This window comes from Erithacus rubecula (genome assembly GCF_903797595.1).
Source record: "Erithacus rubecula genome assembly, chromosome: 2".
Taxonomy (NCBI): domain Eukaryota; kingdom Metazoa; phylum Chordata; class Aves; order Passeriformes; family Muscicapidae; genus Erithacus; species Erithacus rubecula.
In genome coordinates this window covers 100,617,535-100,632,651 of record NC_136685.1, presented here as the reverse complement: position 1 = coordinate 100,632,651, position 15,117 = coordinate 100,617,535, and the positions used below count along the sequence as shown (strand labels likewise).

Genomic DNA, 15,117 nt, shown 5'->3' with positions numbered 1-15,117 from the left:
AGGGAGGAGAAGGCCAAGAATATTTTTGATTGCCAGGCTGACCCACTTTTTGTAATGCAGGCAACTGCTCACTGCTCATAAACTTCACCTGTTTTGAAGAGAAGTACCATTACCAGAATAGAGCTTATGAGGTTAGAGGAACTTGGGAGCTGCCTGCTTGACTGTAGGTGAGAAAACTGGTAGATTAGCTTATAAGTTAGAAAGGTAGAATAGCTTACATGTTAACCCTAGAGTTAACCAGGAACCTGAGTCAGCAATCAATTCTCTGTGATAGCTCAGTCCAAGCTCTGAAAGGCATTAGTCCTGCAGTTATCACTGCTTGGAGATAATAATGACCAGAAGGGGTATTTCAGTTTAAGTGGAGCTGACCCTGCAGAGGGAGGTTTGCTGGTTTGAATGATTACATTTGATGTGGCAGTAGATGAAACACACAGTATATTTTTATGTGGCCCTGAAAACTTTGGCAAATTTGAGGGACTGTAATATTCTTCATCTGATCAACTAACACAGATTGATAAATCAATGAGTTTTATGGATAATACAGCTTTTAATGTGTTTTGCCTCTGCAGCTGAGCTGCACTTTCAATGCTATACTGTGATGTGCCAACAAAGGACACAGCTCTAGGTGAAGGAATGATGATCATGAAAAAATCAATTGAGAATGCCAGGTGTCTTAGGTTTTATGGGATAGTAGGGTGGTGGAAGAGAGTTTTTCTTACAGCCTTCCTCGCTTTTTGCTATTTGCAGTGTTGTCAGCAAACTTCACTGGTCTGGAAAGAGTGGAGATGAGTTGCCAGTTGCTGTTTCTCATCTCATGAAGAGCTGTTTCTCACTCACACTGGCCTGAAGCCTATAAACACTCATTCCTGGGGTAACCACAAGAGGATTTTCCAGAGCAAAGGCCACTAAAACATTGCAGTGCTTGGGGAAAGCTTCAGAATGGAAACTGGGATGGAGCCTGATACTCCATCTGTTTTACTAACAGTGTCTTGAGCTAAGAAGTAAAATGCATGCAGTTAATAAATTCAAATATACTGATATTTTTTTCTTGCTTTTAGGCCTGAGAATAAAGGACTAGTTCATGGTGAGGAGTGAACTCAAAACACTGAAGTGTAGACTACAAACTTTGGTTGAATCATTTCTGCTAATCAACAGAACAATCTTTGTAAATTCAACAGCGTGAAACTCAACCTTGTTCACATCTCCTTAGCATCCCTTCAGGCTACTTCCTGGATTAGCTTCTATTCATTCAGCTGTACTCTGCTTTGAGGTACTAAATTAACTTTGAGCTATTGTGTAAGAAAGAAGGAAGTAGGCAGGCCCCCCTGCAGTGTGACAGTGGGAAAGGACTGAAAAGACATGAATGTAGAAGTTCTGCTGTTTGTGAAGACAGACTCTTTTTCTTCATGTTATGTATTAAATATTTAAGGTGGTTAGTTGGCAGGTACACATTATCTTCAATGACATGGAACTGTACAGCTTGTACAATCTGGCCCTGAGACGGTCAGGACTGAAAAATCTCATTGTGACAGAGCTGCAATAGTCAGAAAATATATTTCCTTTTCCCCAGTTGACTCTCAGCACTCTGATCTTTGGTAATTGTCAAGTGTGGGGGTTTAATTCTGAGTTTCCTGGCTCTCAGGTACCTTATATTTTAACCAGCTTCAGACATGACTGCTGGTATAGTTTTATCGTGTGCTAACAACAAGATGCTGATAAAAGGGAGCGTAGTACACACTTACAGACTTGCCCTAAATACTACAGGCAAACTTAATCTTTTTGCTGATAACAATAAAGATTAGATGTATAGACTACAGTGGTGGGGGTGCCAGCACTGCAGGACCTCCTCATTCTGGTGAGGGAGAGGAGGGAAATGAAGTTCAAAGACTTGGCTGCCCATCCAGTATGACAAATAGAAACTGGTAAGCTGTGTATGTTTGTTAAAAGTACGAAGCTTCCCTGGCAGTTCAGTCTGCTGGAGCTCCTGGCTTTTCCAGGAGCCAATGTTGTTTCCCACTGTCAGAGCTTTTCTAGTGGCAGAGCCTTGGATCCAGTGGGGTGAAATTGCAGAGATGGCTGTTTTCTGGGTGCTGTAATATTGCATGTACTCCCAGAGCAAAAGAAAGCAGATCTTCTGGTGTTTTGCATTCCACAGCTCAGCTCCAGCTCCAATCCCTGCAAGGAAATGAAGTTCTTGGGGACAGATATGACTGGCAAGAGGTAGCCTAGCACTAGAGCAGAGTCCAGGCTTAGTTACAGCTCAGGGTGTAGCTAGGTTTGCATTTCCACTTATACAGTGACCCCAAATGCCCAGGCCTGGCTCGAGAGACGCTGCAAGGGCAAGGCAGAGCCACGACTGTGCCTGAAACACAGATCCAAAGGCTCTCCCTGTGGACACCTTTCCTAGCTCAAGCCAGCTCACCTGCGAGAAAAACAAAGCTCTCTTGGCAGCCACGGGACTTCGAATTGGTTTTCCTCCCTTTAGTGACTTCCTCCTAAACACATCCGTTTGCCCTCAGTAATTCTGAAGTCCGAAGGCCCTTGGAAAATCCTCCAGCTCCTTCCCGGTCTCCCACAGCTCGCGTGCCAAGGAGCCCAGGCAGCTCTCCCCTGGCAGCAATTCTCCTCGGCAGGCTGGCCGGCGGCTCCGCTCCCGGCTGCCGGCCCCGACGGGACAGGGCGGAGCCGTGACCTCCGCCCTGGATGTCTGGCTGTGCCGCTCACACTGTCAGGATCGCTGCACCACGTTCTCCTGCTGGAGAGTCGCCCAGCACGCGTGGGCGACCCTCCCCGAAGCCCTGGCACAGCGGGTCAGGCTGTGTGTCGGTGCCCGTCAGTATCCCTGTCGCCACGCCTGTGGTGGCTGTGGCAGCACGCGCCGATCGCGCCTGGTGCCCAAGCCAGCGCGGTTTGTGTCCCGCTGCTCAGCCGGGCTTCACTCCGCCGCCTGTCGAAACCCCTCGGTGCACATCTCCTCCATGAGCTCCGCACAGCCCTCGGAGGAAGGCTGGCAGCTTGTGTCGGTTTTTGTGTTGGTTTTTTCTCAGCCCGCGCTATGATACTCGCACCCTGCAGCCCCACGCTCAGTCCTGCTTTGTAGGGTGTAAAGCGAACAAGCGCTGAGCAGCACCCGCTGTGCCGCGCCAGGAGAGCCAGGACAGCGCCACTGCCAAAACCTCTCCCCTCTAAATCCAGGGATATCAATCCAAGCTAACCGTGTATTGAGCAAAAGCCGCCTGGAAACATTTTGAAATCCACCCGCCCCCTTCCCACACGCAGCCCGGCGGGGGCGGGCCCGGGCCCGAGGCCTGCGCAGCCGCTCCGGGCGGCCAGGGCGGTATCGCCGCCGCCGGTGCTCTGCACCGTGTCAGCGCTGGCTTTCCTAGACCAGCACCGCCGTGCTCGGCCCCTCCGGTCCCACCTGCCACGGGCCTGTGGCTTCTGCCCGGTTCCCCTCGCCCTTGGCGGCCTCGGGGCGGGCGGGCCCTCGTTGGGCCCGAGGCGCGGCTGTGCGAGTGCGGCCCGGCCCTGCCGCGCTTTTGACTCTCCCCGTGTTTCCACTCCCTCCTCCCCGAGCCCTGGCTGCTCCTGGGCTGCTGCAGCGATATTTCCCCATAGAAGGCGGCGCAGCAGCCGTGGCCGGGCCGCAGGGTGCTCTGGCTTTGGCCCGCACCGTGCCCTGTGTCGCTCTTGCCGCGCCCCACTGCCGAGGGAGCGGTTTTTGCAATAACGCGTGAATATTGCCTGCAGAAAAAGGGGAAAGAAACGAGGCCGGGAGGAAGAGAACCCCCTCACCTGCTGAGCGGGGCGGCTGGTAAGGCCAGGGCCTCACCCCTCCTGTATCCTGCAGCCAGGCAAGCCTGTGCAGGACAGGCCTTTGGGACATCCTGGTAGCACTGCAGTGCCCTGAAAAACATCCAGACTCTGCCTGAAAGTGTGTCTGTCCTGGTTGCTCACTGAAAATAACCGTGGTGATGGCAAAGGAAACAGTGTTTGGGTTTTGTGAGCCTGTGCTTTTGTACTCTACAGGGAGGGTTTTGTGGCCCTCTTAGAACACATTTCTTGCTTAAGGTTTGATAGAACAGGCTGTTGGCATTGAGATACCTGCTGTTAGATAAACCTGTTGGGGAATACCTGCTCTCCATAGGTGGGAGGGAAGGTTGCCAACTATTACTTGCTTCTCTGCTTGATGGGTTTTGAGTAAACAACCTATTGGGCACCTTCTTGTAAAGAAAATTTTGCCTTCTAGGATATACCAACCCATTTTCTGGAGGTCTGTCATAAGAAGTCATGAGCATAACTGTTTCTGATTTCTAGAAAAATTATTTTTCTCTGTAAAAGGAAGAACACAACAAACAGTGGTATGTGTGATGACTGGCTGTTGACATTGGCTAGCATATGCACTTTGAAAGGTCACCCTGTCCATCTGCCAGATCAGCTGGTGCAAAGCATCTAACTGACCTGTTTGTTTCATTCCAGCAGTCTGGGGAGAAGGAAGGAGGAATGAGGGAATCCTGGAGCAGTAACAGACTGTTTGTTCCTGGACTTTGTCCAAAGGGACTGTTTGCACATCAGTGCTCTTTCTTACCAGGTATGCCACAGAGGTAATAGTGAATCCCTTTCATTTGCCTGAAAGCCAGGGCTGAGCCTTTTCTCACAAACACCATGAGTTGTGGTCTCACCATCATTTTTGGGTGATAGGACTAGAGGGAGCTATTCCAGAGGAAAACTACTTTTTTTAATACTGGTTTGTTTTATATAAGCCTGATCCAAACATGGTTGCACATCTTGTTAGTCCTGTTGTGGTATGAACAGGAAGGGGAGCAGCACAGGCAGCTGGCAGAGACATCCAGGGCTGCTGCACCTCTCATCAGTGACAGCCTTAAGCTGCTGTGGTATTGCACCAGCAGCTCCTATTGCTGTAATTTGCCATTTGGCCTTGGAAAGATAGAATTCATTGGGCTTGTGCTGTGTGTTTTTCAGGTTTTTCCAGACCAGTGAAAGGAATAGGTGGTTTAATTCTCTAAAATCCTATGCTATATAGATGTAGCACATATCACAAACACAGTATTTGAGGAAAGTTTTTCCTTCTCTGTATTCCTTATGCACAGATATTTATATTTTGGTACGTGAAGAGCAATAGAGGACAAGTTTCCATCTCTTGGGGGAAGATGGCTGTGTCCTTCCACTGCCTTTTTTCCTGGAATCTTTCTGTGAGTGCACAGACCTTTTCCCTCCAAGGCAAGGCAGCTGCTCTTCTCTGATATCACAGCCATCATCTCCCTTCTCTTTGTTAGTGAGTTAGCCAGCATTTTGCAAAGGTCAGAGGTGTATCTTAGCTAAAAGTTCACTCAGCATGGAAGCACCTGAGGAATTACATTATTTTTTTAAAAAATCTGCCTGGGGGTATTTCTTTTTCAATATTAATGCATTCTGAGGATTTCCTTGCCCAGTGTGGCTGTTACATTCCTTGCTGATAATACCCACAAGACAAGAATTTGTTGTCTTCATTTTATAGAAAAGAAGATAAATGTGAGCCTGCAAGGTCACAGGTCATTTCCTGACCACCGGATCTGGTTCCTGGGTCTTGTCACTCTTACTCTACCAAGTTTTTCTTATTTCACTGCTCTTCTGCACCAGACACTGTGCTTGGAGCTCCTGGACTGGAACACTTTAGATCCATCCTCTCCAGAAGAGTTGCCCATTCACTGTAGCCCTTGATGTGGAGCTGGGTGGCACCAGCCTTGTCTTGTTCTCCACCCAGCTCTGTGCTCTTTCCCTCTGTGGTGGTGGACTGGTTGAGGAAGCTTGGCAAAAGGGTGTTGGGATGAGGGGATGCTTCTACCAGGGCTTTCCAAAGTGTTGTGCACTGATTATGTACCACAGGTGCCCTGATGTCTCCATGCCAGGAAGTCTTTGCCATCCCTCTGAGATTGAGGCTACCAAGTTTTAAGATGCTTTTTCTTTCTGCTAGAGAACATAAGCCAGGAGGGATGGGTTTAACCTGAGACTTGTAGCAGCATGAGTGGAAAGGGACCCTGCAGAACATGTTTCCTTTTAAATGGTACATACTGGATACTCTGAAGTGAATATGCTCCATGGCTTCCTAGTTTTGAGGCCTGAGGCTGTATTTCTGGGAAGCCTCTATGAAAGCCACATTTATTGTGGTCTCCTAGTTATCCTACTTAAGGCTGTCGGCTGTTATCTATGAGGCTTGCTGTTGTTCTTTCTTTACATCTTTAAATTTGTTTTTATTTTTTTATTTGAAGTATGGTTATACTAGAACAGCTCCTGTCATCTCATAAAGCAGTACAAAATTGCCAGATCATTTATGTTGACTTCTGCTTAGATTTTTCATGCTCTGAAAACCCAGCTGAGTCTCATTTCTGTCTGCAGTGGGAGACCATGGAAGGGAAGGAGACATCACCGAGTCTTACCTCAGAGAGCAGCATATTGGACCTCCCCTCTGTTTGTGACCTAGCAGAGCACTTTCTGCCTCCACACAGCTCTGAGAACAGTGAAGAGCTTTATCCTTCTGGGGATGTTTTTCCCTCTCCACCCACAGGTAACAGCTTCTGCTTCTCCACGTGCTCTTTCTTTAGCCAATGCCTCATGTACGTAGGCAGTATGTTGTTTGACTGAGTCACTGCAGTCTGGTAATGCTGCACCTGCCTGTCATAAAACACAATTTTACCAGAACTGCAGTCTGCTCCAGCTGGACAGATGGGACACAAGAGAGAAGCTCAGAGGATGCTGTCAGCTGCTAATGTTCTGCAATACTCTTCATGTTTAATGTGTTCTCAGAAGGATAACTAATAGAGTAGTCCTTCAGACATCAGGAGTAAACATGGTCTCAAATTACCATAGTCAGTAGGAAGAGTTTTTAAACTTTTCCTTATGTTTTTCGTGTGCTCATCATGAGCTCAGGATGTAGCCTTGTTACTCCATTACAATAATAATAATAATAATATCAATAATAATAACTGAGTCTTTGCTTGTGCTGATGACAATAGTGTGGTGAGGATTGCTTCAGTTCAACTCTTATGAGAGAGCAGTTTCCTCACTTTAAAGAGGACTGGCTTCTGCAGACATAGCATTTTAGGTCAGCCACTACTCCAGATTCTTAGAAGTAATGGTATAAATCATATCTCTGAGAAGATAAGGGGCAGCTGGCAAGACATGTGGAGTCAAAATATGCTGGCCCAGTGGCACTTCTTCCCATGTATTCATGCTGGCTGGAATGAAGGTTCTAGTAATTATATTCAGTACTGGGGGAGAAATAAGTTCTGGTCAACAAATAATGTATGGAAAGGATTTGTCAAGACACCTGAGGAGGTGAAACATCACAGACAACATTTCTGGTTGCTTTAGAATATTAAGTAGTGTAAAAGTAGGGTTTGGCTCCTCGTCTTACTCTAAAGTGGTTTTCTGTGGCCTGCTTCCAAGAAAATAGCTTGAAATTCAACGAGTGAGTTTCTTTCAGTGAGAATTCCACTATTTCTGTGCCAAACAGGTGAGCTGTGGGGTCTACCGACTGATCTCACTCAGCAGGTGTTGACTGCCTCTGCAGTTGCCTTCAGCTCTAGGTGTGGGACATCCAGAACTGTAATGGAATCTGCCAACAGTAGAGACCAAGCCTTTCTTTGGCTTTTCACGCAAACCAGGAAGTCACATATCTTATGTTAATAATGATGGGAATCTTCTGCTGTTAACATCTGCTTTAAACCACAACACGTCTCACATTCCATGGTCCACACTGCTCTAGAGCAATAGCATGACTGGTTTGAGGTTTTGCTGTATTTTTTGTGTAAGAGTAGTGATCAGCAAGGAATGTCCTGAGCCAGCCTTTTCCACTGCCGTGGGAGAGCTCCTCTGACAGTGAGACAGGCTGGAAGGCATTTGTCTACTCAGATTTCACAAGCCCTTGTGTCACAGGTGTGGAGCAATCCTGGGAGCTGTGAGGCAGTTGATGGGATGTGTTGCTCAAACACGCTTTAGTGTGGCTCAGGGCAACTGGCCTTGATTGCTGTGTTGAATGGGACACATGGAATAACTGCATGACCACTTGGCAGTCCCAGGAATGTCTGAGGCTTAGTGGGAGCAGCACATACGGAAATGACAGTGCTGGGGAAGTGTTTGTGGTGCCTGTGTGGGGTAGGCAGCTGAAGCTCAGCACCACGGTATGCTGGGAGGCCACATCCTGCCTCCTGGCTTTCCCCAACACCCCCCGTGCCAGTGTGGATTCCAGGTGTGCTGAGGAGGGCAGATGAGGCCCATGAACCCTCCCCTTCATTGCTTGTTGCAGAGACTGCTCACAGCTGAAACCACTTAGCAATAATTGTGGCTGCTCCCTGTGGTCCTTGAGTGAAATAATCCAAGTGTCATAGGTTAACCAGTTCATGCTCAGAACATCTTGGTTCTTTTCTCCTCATAACAGCATCAAACCAATATACATACTCACTTAATCTCTCTTTTGATGCAAGTTCAATGTTCCAGCCCGTTGAGTTTGGTCACTGTGGCAGAAGAGGCAGGAAGATGGTTTTAGAGACAGTCTGTCCATGTCAGATACTCTTGGAAAAGCAGGTTCTGTCAAATGTATCCTGGGAAAGGAAGCTTCTTTGCTTGTTTGTTTTGTCATGAGACATTGAGAACTGCTGCTGTGGCACTCTGTAAGTGAGAAGAGTGGGAATGGCTGTGGGTTGCACTCCCACAGTATCACCAACAGATTGGATGCTGGGGCTTGGGCATGATGGATGAGGATCTTCCATAGTGATTCAAAAGAATTTTCAAAAGGCTGATAGGTCTCTGGGAATGTGGCAGCTTCCTTAGGAATGAAACAGACTGACAGGACAGGCTGTGTTTTCTGCCATCTTCCACATGAACTGGCCTGTGACTGACTGAAGTACCACACCATCCATGCCTCAGGAGGTGGAAATGGTCAATGGTCATTCCTACTGCCTGAGGCAAGTAACAGGTTTTATTAGTCTGGAGAGGCTCCATCACTTTTAATAGCAGAAGGTAGTACTCATTAGATATAAATACAGGGCCTTCTGAAAGCTGACTTCCCCAGGCAAGAAAACAATACTCCTATAGGAGTATTACTAAATCTCTTAAATTGTTTATAAATTATTGGTTTTATGGTTTGTGTGGAAATGAGGGTTCTGCTCTTGCAACAGGCATTCATACCTTTAGCTTATTGTAATAGTGATTTCAAGTGTCTTAAGTGGTGATAGACTGAGAAAATTAAATGGGATCACTAAACTTTTCCATATGCTTCATCTTTTTTTATCCCATACGGGAAGATAATTTTTAAAAATGTAATTGTTTATCTTTTTTTTTAATCTGCATCACTCAATTGCTCAATACACCAGGAAGACTTTACCACTTCCTCTGGATTAAGAAAATTTGCCCTCAAAAGTTCTTACTTGGCAGGCAGAACTGAAGTGTATGTGTGGGAAAGCTTTAAATTGTTTGGATTAATATTTCATAGGAAGCTAATAAAGGTGGTTTCCAAATAAATAAATAACTGGCAATGTGACTTTTCATGTAGGGCACTGAACCAGAGAGTACCAGGAACAGTGGAAAAATACTATTTACCTGGAAAAATTGCAACCTAAGAAGATGTTAGAGAGTAAACCACAGATGTGCTCTACAAATTGGTAGAGCACAGGGTTCTGGGCTCTGCCCATGCTCTGTGATCAGGCAGGACTGGATTTGCCAGTGCAGCCCTGGAGAAATTCTACTAGATTTGGAAGCAGCATTTGAGAGTTCAGCTGTGGAATCATGCTTGGGAGAGTGCCTGTCTGAGGCATGGGCAAAGCTCAGGCCGGGCTCCTTTCACAGCCCTTCCTAGGGCTTGTGATCTTGGGCAGATGGGTCTCCCTGATTGCCCTGTAGCCTCTGCCCTTGTTGCTTTTTCTCTGTAATGAAAAGCATTACAGAGAAATGGAAAAGCTGTGTTCTTAGGAAAATGGATGGGTGGACAGGGTCACCCAGTGGAAGAAAATGGTGTGTCACAGAAACAGAGAAAATAAAGGTGACATTAGGAGAGAGAGGATGACAGAGTTTCCTGTGGGCTTGAAGAGACCTGCAAGTATCTAAAAGCTGGCTTCTTTTTAAAAAAAAAAGCAAAATTAATTAAAGCCAGCTTGGGAGGATAGAGATATTCAACCTTTAGTTGCTTCTCCAAAAGCACTACTTTTGTTCCTTCAGTTTGTTTCAAGTTTGAGCCCAGGCTCACCTTTAGTTATTTTCCATGGGCTTCTTCTCTGACCTCTGTAGTGCACCCAGAGTCCCAGGCTGCTCCTGGCTGTGCTTATTATTCCTGGTAGATCTTTAGGGTTGGTACACAGTGATAAGTCAGCTCAGGGAACTGGCCCAGCTTTCTGGGCAGCCATGTGAATATTTGTGTGGATGAAGTGGGGACAGCTCCTCTTCCTGGCAGCGGCACAGGTACAGCCAAGATCCAGAGCTCTGCAATGTGTTCCCTGGCTTTCACACAGGGTTGCAGCCTTTCCAGGAGGTGATTTTCTGAAAAATGTGGTGTTGGACTATTAATCTCTTCTCCCATGTGGGTAGCTAGTCTGTAGGTTCTCTCTGATCAGTTGTGGGGTGCTGTAGGCTTTCTTCAAAAACATTCCATTTGGAACAAATTGTGAGAGCTTGGGGGAAATGTGACAGACCATTTCACTGGGAACTCTCTGACTTCAGGCACATCAGTGAGCCTGTGGCACTGCTACTGTACTTGCCTCTGAAATCAGGGGGACATCTGGTCACAAGGTTATACCAGTTTAAAAGCCATGGGTTTTGGACTGTTCCAGTTGCTTTCTGTGTTTTCAGGAAACCAAGCAACTATGTTGAAGCAGAGATTTTCAACCTGTTAACACAGCTCAATTGGGATTCCTCTGGAAAAAAATGCTACCTATTCCCAGTGAGTTTACATGCCCAGTTTTATGCTGGATTGCTGTGCCTTTTATTAGCAATGGAGGAGTGGTGCTGGTGTGAGTGCATGTGCTCTGACTTGTCCTTAAATGCTCTCTCCTCTCTACCACGTCCTCTGGCCTGTCAAGTATTACTTAATCTGTTTTGCAGAAGTGAGTTTGTGTTTACTGAAGAAGTCTAGCATGGCTTGTGCTTTTCCTGTCCAGGAGTTGTTCACAAGTGCTGACGTAGACACTGAAAATGAGAGGAGTGTGTTTTGTCACGTCAGCAGCAACCTTTCAGGGCTGACTCTTGGTGGGTGCTGGGAGCTTCAGTTCAGCCCTGAACTCAGTGCTCACTACTTGGTGTAAAAATTACAGCTTGGCTGGCTGAGCTGCCACTGCTGCCAAAAGTTGACAGATTTCCAAAATGACTTTTTTGCTTGCCTAAAGACTTTTAATAGTCTCTTCAAGAGGTCTGTGTAACTTTGCAAAGCCAAACCGTGTGTGATATTTTAAATCACTTTCAAAATGAGCCAAAGCTGAGCTAGAGTGCACTCCAGGTTAGATACAGAAACTTCTGATAGTCTCCTTTGCCCAAAAGATATAGATCATATTGAGAATACTTTACTTTTTGGTTTGCTCTGAAGGTGAAGGGAAGGGTGATGTTCAAAGGTGCTTTGTGATATGAGGAGTCTTCTTTGATTGCAGGAAGTTAACATGCAAACCCACTTCAGCTGGAGTTGTGGTCCCAAACAATAGAGCTAATTGCTATTAATAACTGTTCTACTAACCACAGAACAACAGAATTAGTTATTTTTTTAAACCGGTGGAATGGGTTAAGCACAGTGCTTGCCTTGGCCTTGATGAACAGCATAGTCCCAGCTTTGGGAATTGGTGGATTTTTATCGGTTTTTGTTTGTTTCCTGCTGCCCTCTAGTGCTCAATCTTACCCATTTCTGATTCCACCAGCCTGGCAGGCTTAAAACTTAGGAGGGCTGGAGGGTTTTTTAGGTGGTGGTTTTTAATCAAGTACACTCTCAACTGTTACCTAAGTGCTAGATTTTTCTTAGACTCGAGTCTTATCAAGAGGAAAAAGAAAGGCAGAATGTTCCAACGCTGTTAATTTTGTATAGATGGTGTGGAACAGTGAAAGTCGTGCAGCTCCACTAAAGGTATGAGCAGGTTCTTCAGTGGGTGACTCCATGGCTATGGTGAGTTTGGCATCATGAGCCCTCCAAGCATCTTTGTGGCCTGTTGAGTACTGGATGTAAAGGCAAAGTGGAATTTATGCCAGCTGACATAAAAAAAGGGATACTTCTTCACAAAGGGAAACTGCACAGCACACAAAAGAAAGCACTGGGCACCACTGGATCACTGTAGGTCTTAGATCTTGTGTAAATTAATTTTTCATGTACTGTGCAAAACATCCAGCCAAAAATAAATCCGAGAATAGAAAAAGGCAATATTTTATTCTTCATAGCCTGAGGAAGAAAACTGGTCTTTTTTGAGGAGAATTATAACATGCATGAGTAAGAGAATAAACTGCCTTGCCTTTTTGACTCTAATGCTTCAGAGTACCTCTGTGTTCTATGAAAGTGAGCAGTTTGTATTAAACCATTAATAATTAGTAATCAGATATGGAGAAAATGCTCCATTAACAAAGTCAATGAGTTTTACTAGTGCACTGAAGTTGTCTGATCAGATTCTGTGTTTCTCTGCACAAAAGGAGCTTGAGAGTTTGTCTCTTGAGGAGGAGAATTTGTTTTGCTTCTTACTACCCTGCTCTGATTTTGATTGGTAATAAATTATTTAATTTCCCCAAGCTGAATCTACAATGATGGTATTTGGTGAGTGACCTCTCCCTGTCCTTATTTCGACTCTTGAACCTTTTGCTGTATTTCTTCACCCCTGTCCAGTTATGGAGGGGAATGTGGCTTTGAGGGCATCCAGCCAGGGTCACACCTTCAGTAGCAGACTCTGGGACCTGTCAGCTGTGTGGAGCTCTGTCTGCCCCCTGGTGGGACTAGGGGCTTTTAACATCACTTTATTCTGCTGCTGTGGTATCAGAACCCCAGTGGGTCATTTCTTCCTTACCTTTATCCAAAGAGTCATTCCAGCCTGGACTTTCAGTTCTCTCATCACAGCTATCAGTGTTTGTCCATTGCTGTGACCTAATCCAATTCAGACTGCAGTAATGTCATTATGGCAATTGTTCCTAAGGTAGCTGTGAGGCAGCTTTATACATGTTTGTGCAAACGCTGTTTTATCTCACCAGGCCAGTGCTGTTTTATCTTGCCCATGAGCATTAATCATTTTAATGAGAAAGAATTAAATCCTGTAAGTAAATGTCAAGAATTCACTCAATGGGCAAGAATGGACAAGAGTTTGTTAAATTCTTTATGAATTATTTTTCATTCTCTGAAGTGCAGATGTGGAGTCGTTTGAGATGGAAAATTATAATTGGGAACAGAAGCTGTTCAAATATGAGTTTTACAGGGGAATAATAAACAGATTCAGCCATCATTTGCAACCACTGTAATGCCATTAAGTATTATGGGAACAAAGAACAATTTCTAAGCTAGTAAAAGAAGGCCTCAGGAGTTCTTCCTGACCAAGACACAGACTGATACCAGACTGGGATGGGGGTGTCTTTGGGAAGCCAGATGCTACTGGCTCTGTGAAGCTGCAAAATCCAGTCTAGATGTAGCTGAAAAGCTGCTCCTTGCTTGGGTTCCTCCTTAATGGGTGCTTCCCTGGGCTTCCCCATTCCATAAATATTTATTTATCACATATGTAGTACAAAGTTTCTCCCATGCTTGAAGCTGCTTTTGTAGTCCTACTGAGGCTTTTCAAAGCAATGATCCCTGTTCCTTGCCCCTGGAAGTCGTCAGTGGAGGGGGGTCTATCCTGGAGCAGCTGGATTTGGCATTCAGCTGATGCTGCTGGAGGCAGCAGAGTGGTTATTGAATAGTCACCCTGTAAAACAAAGGTTCACTTGGGATCTCTGTCTCTGCTTCACTGAGCTCCTATCTGAGACAGATTTGCCTGTAAATTGTTGGGCCCCAGAATTTTCAAGGAAAGACTGTGCAGACAGGTCTGTATGGCATTGGGTAGCCAGCATGAGAGCCATGGCATAGGACAACATTTCAGCAAATGGATAACATTCCTTGTTAGTCCCTCAAGCATGACACCAGAATGCACTAATGGCTGTGATTGTAGTTTCACACACTGGGGTTGGTGCTCTTCCATTTTTCTGTGTATGGCTGCAGGTGATTCACTGAGTGCTGCAAGCCAGGTGCTCTGGCTTATTACAGGCAGGCAGATCAGAGATTCTTATTTCCCTGGGACTGTTATTTTAGTGCAAAGCTGTAGTGGAAATTCCTCAAGTTCCATTCTGAAAGAGATGAATGACTTGTTGAGACCCACCTATGCCATCTTGCCCAGGACCTGATTTTACCACCTGCTTCTCACTCAGGTGCTGGCCTTGAACCATTTCCTTCTCACAATCAGATCTGGAAGCACAGGCTGATCTTGTAGAGATCTTTTTCTACCTCACTGCCCAGCTTAGCTCCCTTTAGCATTATTGTGGCTCTGTGCAAAGGTGCTGAAGTGCCAATAGAAAGGATATGGGTTGAATGAAAGTGCAGGTTTCATTGAAGGGGAAGAGGAAATTAAATTGTCAGGTTGAGGAGAGATCAGAAATCCTGAGCAGAAGGAGTTGTGTTGTTTAATTGCTATGTTTTGCTTAAACTCTGTCATTATTTGGAAGCTCGGGCTGTGGGAACAGTCTCTGATGTAACTTTGGGGCTGGAAGGGTATGAGAAGATGGATAGCAATGGTATCTCTATTGATCCAGAGGAGATTCTGCATGTGTGTGAGCTCTTTACCCACCACTTGGGTTACCATGTTAACTTCAATACATTTCCTTTTTTTCAGGCAAGTGATGGTTTTATATGCTAAATTCCAAGATAACTTTCCATAGATTATCCTTACCATTGAGAAGTGACCCTTGATAATTGTGTTTGTGTTGTATTTTATCCATAAAGTATTTCATCAAACAGTGTGCAGAGGGTTGGGAGAATCTCCCCTGCTTTCCTGCTGTAGTGGTGAATTTGTGTGCACTCGTGTCTAAACAGGGAACCAGATTTCAATGTTTGAGATGTTGAGAGGCAAAGAAGTTCACTTTATTACTTTG

The 15,117-nt window shown here is 45.6% G+C and overlaps 1 protein-coding gene across 7 annotated transcripts in view; it reads left to right on the top strand.

Moving 5' to 3' along the window:
- The window catches only part of CHGB (chromogranin B), a 70,054-nt gene that overhangs the window by 15,406 nt on the left and 39,531 nt on the right, over positions 1-15,117 (top strand). Inside the window, exons 1-3 of one of the 7 annotated variants that reach the window (XM_079324442.1) lie at positions 3,336-3,814; positions 4,483-4,591; positions 6,397-6,565. In XM_079324442.1, the coding sequence (XP_079180568.1) occupies positions 6,406-6,565 (160 nt within the window). In that variant the 5' untranslated portion in view covers positions 3,336-3,814; positions 4,483-4,591; positions 6,397-6,405. Of the gene's footprint in view, positions 1-3,335; positions 3,815-4,479; positions 4,592-5,137; positions 5,214-5,277; positions 5,297-6,396; positions 6,566-15,117 lie in introns of those variants that run through there. The other 6 variants (XM_079324439.1, XM_079324441.1, XM_079324440.1 and 3 more) reach the window with 6 other exon arrangements.